This window comes from Rhinopithecus bieti, unplaced genomic scaffold (genome assembly GCF_001698545.2).
Source record: "Rhinopithecus bieti isolate Rb0 unplaced genomic scaffold, ASM169854v2 scaffold_15133, whole genome shotgun sequence".
NCBI lineage: Eukaryota > Metazoa > Chordata > Mammalia > Primates > Cercopithecidae > Rhinopithecus > Rhinopithecus bieti.
In genome coordinates, this window is record NW_016808815.1 from 665,799 (window position 1) to 672,277 (window position 6,479).

The following is a 6,479-nucleotide window of genomic DNA, read 5'->3' on the forward strand; positions in this document are numbered from 1 at the left end:
TACCAAAATTCGCTCTCCTTTCGCCTTACTCCCCATCATGCAGCTGGCACTGTTCACTCTGGCAGATACAGCTCCCTGAACATAATGGTGCAATCACCACTTCAAACATCATTACTATCTAAAATAGATAACCCACTTGCAACTTGACTATTTTTATAGATATAACGTTTTCATGGAGCTTAACTGCTCTATTTGTGATTTATTCCATTTAACCAATGCAGTTTCCCTGAAAGTGAGTTTCTTATATCAGAGTCCCAATAACCACAATTGCCCAAATAGTTGTGAAAATTACAATACTTCCTAGTTGCCTGTTACCTCCTTGTACTCATCACCAAAACGTCATGAGCTGAATCCTAAATCTGAAAAATTATAAGCTCTCTGTTTTTGATGTCTTTGGTGACCAGAAGATTGTTTTGCCCCACTTCTTACCGATCTACTTTTTCATATGGGGATCTTAAGAACTGTATTATTTATTTCTGACAAGAATTTACTAAATACCTCTTATATAAAACTAAACTCTTCGAGGCATTTAAAATAATCAAATAAATTGAGGCATTAATAAACTTTTATCACTATATTAAAATACAAATAATTCTCAATCCTATACTCAGCAAAAAATTAATTAAATATACATTTTACATGGAAATTAGTTTTGTTTAGAATAAAAGGTAGTTGTGCCAAAGGAAGAGAGTTTTTTTTTTAAGATTTTGCAGCTGTCTCATAAAAGATCTGTTAAATAAACTGAAATTTCACATAAAATGTGGAGGAAGAAAAGGAGGGAGGCAACTCAATTTTAGTGCTCTGATGAGCTCAGATTTCTTTAAGGATGAAGGGGGGTAGTAAGAGGTATAACTGCAAGCAAACACAAAAAAGAAATACATACTTGTCCAGGAAAAACGCTAATGTCCTTTTAAGCTAAGTTTGAAAAACAGAAAGGAGGTGTAATAGTTCACTAATTTAACCTTAAGTTCTGACAGAGTAAAAGGAAAACTGTGGGTAGTTTTAAACCACAAGAGAATTTTCTATGATATCTAACAATGCCAAGAATCTAATTCTTCCCAGCTTTTATTTTGCTTCTATTTTCCCTATTCAGAAGCATTTTCAAATCAGAAGGGATAAACAAATAATTTCAGGAGATTACTGAAGGTCCAAACAGAGACCATAAGGGACAGTAAGCTGCTTTAAATAAGTATGCATATCCAGACCCAGAAGAATTAGATGCAAGAGGGTAGAAGGAATTTTCGCCAATACTAGGAATTACCAATGACTCACTGCCAAAAACAAGCCATAATAAAGTAGACTGATTTTGATGGAATTTAAAGGGATAGATCAAAGGAATGCCATACACTTAAACACAGTGTGAATTTAGAAAGGCAGTAGATAAAATAACTCACAATATTCTCACAGGAACAATGGAGAGAAATAGCTGATTGTCTATTACATGGCTTCAATTCTGGTAGAAATATCATGAGTAAAGATTGCTACTTTAAAATTTATATTAAGTTGAAGAGAGGTGCTTTGGGGATATAGCACAGTGTGTTGAATTTAGGTTATAGAAAACATGCTTATTAAATCTCTGGATGATACAGAGGAGAGAAGTTAATATGCTGAAAGACAGATTGAAGAGTCAGAAAGAAGAAAAAAAGAGTCAAAAAGATCTAGAGAAATTACAAATACAACCTAAAACAAATCAGATAAAATGGAATAGGAATATTTTAAGCTCCACCTTTTAAAAGTACCAGAAAGGGGAATCATGGCTTCACAGGTTATTGAAAAAACAATACCAGGAAATTGTAATTGACTATATGTTCAACTTGAGCCAACACCATTACATGGCCCAGAAAATCTTGACCTGTAGGTAGGTCTTAGATCAATAATAAAGAGATAATAATTTCATTGTATCATGTTGTAATAGCTGCTATTTTATTTTAATTACATAATACATATTCATTACAGAACACTGGAAAATGCAAATAAGGAAAAGGAAAATAAAGTCCACCCACAATTCCACCACTCAAAGAGGAATACTATCTTCATTTTGGCATCTTATCATTCCAGACTTCTTAAGCACATTATAAATGTTCACACAAACTTATTTTCCTTGCAAAACAAGATCATACTATAAATGCTTCTTGTAACCTGTTGTCCTTGGGTATTTCATTCAGCCATAATGTTCTACTCTGGTCAAGGGACATCTACTGCATTTTGTTAATTTCTAGTCACCATATTTTAAGAGGGTCATTGCAAAATTTGAGAATATATAAAGAAGGAAAAAGAGAGTAGTGAAAAGTATGAAAACTAAGTTCTTAACACCTATGCTCTCTTGCCATATAAAAGGTCAATACAGATGATAGCTCTTCCATTAAAAATACTTATAAGAAAACAAAAATACATGCACCCAAACAACTATCCTGGCAGATGAATTAGACTACTTCATATTGACCCGTACAGTCAATCTACTATCAATTGCTGAAAGTCACAGGGAAGTGAATTTTAGCTCAATGACAAGAAAAATTTTAAAATAATTACTGCTGTCAAAAACAGAATGGATCTAGTCATTGGAAGGTCTAACAGGGCTGGAATAACTAACAGGTAAGAGATGTTACAGAGAAAATTTCTGCACTAGGTGAGAAGTTGGAAGAAAGGTCCCTCCCTATATGAAGATTCTATGATTCTAATGAGAAATTTACTGCCAGTCCAATATCAAGCAAATCTTTAGTCATTAAGGCCTTAAAGAATAGAGTCAAGCACTTTAGAGGTGCATGAAAAATATTAACACTAACGATGAACACCTATATGCTAAATGTTTTGCATTCATTACTTTATACTTCATTTAATCCTTTTATAACAATCTTATATGATAGGTACTATTATTACTATTTCCATAAGAGTAGTGAGGCTTAGAGAGGTTTTTTAACTTATTCAATGGCATCCTTACTTTTGCTGAAAATTGCAGTGCCACCCAAAAGCATACCGGATTCCCCATTATACAGTTACTGCTCAAAGGATAATTTCTTATTATCAGTAGGTAACAAGTAATCAGAAGCATCCTCAGAAAAGTTCTTGTCTAGTGAACCCTCAAAGGGCAGTTGTGAGATTTTTTTAATTAGAAAAAAATAGCAAAATTTAAGGAATTTCAAATTATTCTTCGTAGCAAAAAATGTTCAGATTGGACTGTCTAAATTGGCCATATACCTTTAAACTTTTGTGAATAAAACAGATTCAATGAATGAGACTTAAAATGTGGTAAAGCAAATCTGAATCACACATTTTCAGATCTTTGCCATTATTAATTATGTGACCATGGGCAAGTCCTTAATCTTATCTTTTTATTCCTTCATCTGTGAAATGAGAATGAACCTCCTAAGGCTGACATAAGAATTGAATGAGATGACACATGTAAGCATTTAGCATAGGGTCTGACACCATTATTACACAACCCAAGTAATAAAGCAAGTGGGGAAAAAGTGCCAAACATATTCTACAACTCATTCTAAAACATTAAGAAATTTCAAAGTGTCATTATGTTTGATAAGGGGACACATTTTCCATTATCCTGCCAATAAATTTCTGATGACAATCATTTTTGAAATAAAGTGACAACTAAATAACATGTGCCTTCTTAGGAATGTCATTTTATGCAAATGATCGCCCAAATAATACAATTTCAACTCTCATTTTCTTCAGACACCATTCATTCAGTGTAAGATGGATAAAAGCAAGTTTAAAATTATTGGTTTTGTTTGTGATTTTTACAACTTGGTTCGAAGTACTCTAATAAACACATGTTGTTTACTTTTGCTTTCTATGTGCAATCTTTGTTGTAGAGCTACTGCTGCTATCTTTGACAACACCAGCAAAAGAGAAAACCTCTCATTCAAGATATACACTCTGGGTCACTATTTTGATACTTTAGTGTTCACTAACATTAAATACTTGGCATTTTATCCCTAAAACTTGACATCTATTTCTTTAAAAAAAAAAAAGCACTCACAGCTGGGAACAAGGGGTACTTTAAAGAAGTTTGCATTTGAGTTTATGTCACCAAAGAGTGTTTTTAAAATAGCGATTTATCACAATAAAATTAACTGAAGTTCTCACTGTTCTCAAAGAATTCCTCATGTTTTCCCAAAAAAATGTTTATTTTGAGAAACCTCTTTCAGCATATCAGTTTCTAGACATAATCATTTTTATAGCTGATGGATCCACTGGCAAATATTTTTATTTTACCTCTAACTTAAAACTATAAAGAGATAAAATGCTTTTATATAAACTAAATGTGACTACAGGCAATTATTAGAGCTGCAATCTGAAATACGCACACATTGTCTACCTGTGTTTGAAACTGAAGATTATTTAACAAGAGAGTACACACAAGTCATTTCTATTACCTATTGAAAAAAATGTCCTATAAATATTCATTCTTCTGACATAAAATATCATTCCAATAAAATGTCACTGTCAACGAGTATATAGAATAACATATGGGGCTTTTTAAAATCCCATCAACTACTTTTCAGCTAAATTTATTTCACTGTAATAGAAACTTTTCATTTTCCCTTTTAACTAGTCCTATAATTAATTGCACTGTCTGACTACCACGACCTATGAGAACTTGTGTAAAGAACGCAATGTCATCACCCAAAAGTTTCTATTAAGCACTTGTCAAGGGTACCATGGAACAGTTTTTTAAAAACCAGGGAAATCACTTGGGTTTTTTAAAATTTTTACAAACACAATTGGGTTATCCAAGAGATGTTTTAAGGCGAAGATATGAATGACAATTGATGACTCCAAAAATATCCAGGATGAATTGGATAGCCATGATTTTATAAACTAAAGAGCTTCCCTTGAATTGTATCTAGTGAATACTCTCCAGGCTTCCTCCCTCCCAGTTGATTTCACTTGTCCATCAATACAACTTTCAATAGTTTCTCAAGTATGCAAATCAACCCCGCTATTTCCAAGGTACTGCTGAACGAAGACCTTGACATTTTTTTAAATGTCATCTTAGATTCTCCAAGCAATACCAGTCTCACCTACATCTTCACATTAAAAGGCCTCTACTATATTCCATACACACTATCCCAATCCTGACCTGGCATCCTTCATCCTGAGCTATAATAACCAAGTTTCACTCAGCTATGTCCAGGTAACTGAAAGTACTGCTGGGGCTGCCTAACCTGCCTCATCAAGTTTTACACACACCCTGTACTGAAGACATCTCACCAGAAAGAAGGTTCACTCACTTCATTTTGTGGGATCATAACCCACGGCAAAGCAAACGCCTTCTGCAAGAGAAGGTAGGAGCCACCGAAGGCTGTGGCTTTTGCAGGGTAATTGCATGCACGCAAGAGCTTCTCTGACAATTTCATTTAACTAGACAAAAAAGGCTGGGTTCAAAGCTGCAAATATATAATAAACGTTGACGGAAAGCGGGTGGAACGTCGATTTTCTTCAAGCAACACTAGTACATGTACAAGTTCTGCACCACGGCTCAGAGGAAAAGTAGCTTACTGACGCATTGATGGAAGGCTATTTTAAAATTACTCAAAGAATCTAAGGCATCAATCTGACTGGGAGGCTCATACCTCCTCTCCATACACGCAGTCTGTTTTCCTATCTAATTTAAGAATGAATCGCTGGCAGCCACCAGGTGCAATAACCGTGAGGAGGAGGACGTATATCCATCACAATGCATAATGAGGTGTGCCAACCCCGGAGCTGGTGCCCGTCCTTACCTTAGCAGATTAGACAGGGGCAGGGGTCCGGATCCACCGCCCAGGATCCCTCCTTTCCTGCCAGACAGGAGTTTCTCCACCAGAGCCACATTTCCAGTGCGAGCAGCTTCCAGCAGCTCCTGGTCCTTCCCCATAGTCTCTCACCGACTCCCCCACGGAGTCCTTACCCCCCTCGGGTCCTCCTCCCCACCCACCCCCACTCCCCAAAATCCAGGGCCCTCCTCGCCCCACCCTAAAATAATGCAAGAGCTTCAGCACGGAGATCTCCCTGCAGCCCCAGGCAGGGAGCACCACTCTCTCCTCCTCTTCGGGGCGCAGCTTTTACAATGGGGATCAGACCATGTCTTGAAAGAGGGGCTGGCCGAGCTGGGAGCCGCGACGCGCCCCCACAGCCACTCCCCTGTATTCCCGAGGCCTCGTTCCCGCGGGTGGGGAGTGAGGGGTGGGGACTCGGGGTGCTTTTGAGGAGCGGGAGGAGGGTGGTGAGGACTGCGGTCGGAGGAGGAAGAGGAGGCAGCAGAGACAGTCCTCGCTGGAGCGGGAGCGCAGGGAACACCCGCGGCGGCGGCGGCAGCGGCCCGCGCGCCCTCCCGCCCGGCCCGGGCTCGCCTCAGCTTCCTTGGCGGTTACGCCGGGGCGGCGTCCGCGGCGGGGAGGAGCGCGCGGCGCCAGCTGCCTCGTGCGCTGTGCCGCGCCGGGCAGTGCGGTGCGGACAAGCCGCACGCGGGCTCGTGCGGA

At 38.3% G+C, this 6,479-nt stretch overlaps 1 protein-coding gene across 1 annotated transcript in view; it reads right to left on the minus strand.

Annotated features, from left to right (window-relative positions):
• ANKS1B (ankyrin repeat and sterile alpha motif domain containing 1B) overlaps window positions 1-6,137 on the minus strand; it is a 626,390-nt gene extending 620,253 nt beyond the window's left edge. The window contains exon 1 of the mRNA XM_017887238.1: window positions 5,742-6,137. Coding sequence (XP_017742727.1) covers window positions 5,742-5,875 — 134 coding nt within the window. The 5' untranslated portion in view covers window positions 5,876-6,137. The remainder of the gene's footprint in view (window positions 1-5,741) is intronic.
• Between the last annotated feature and the right edge of the window lie 342 nt (window positions 6,138-6,479).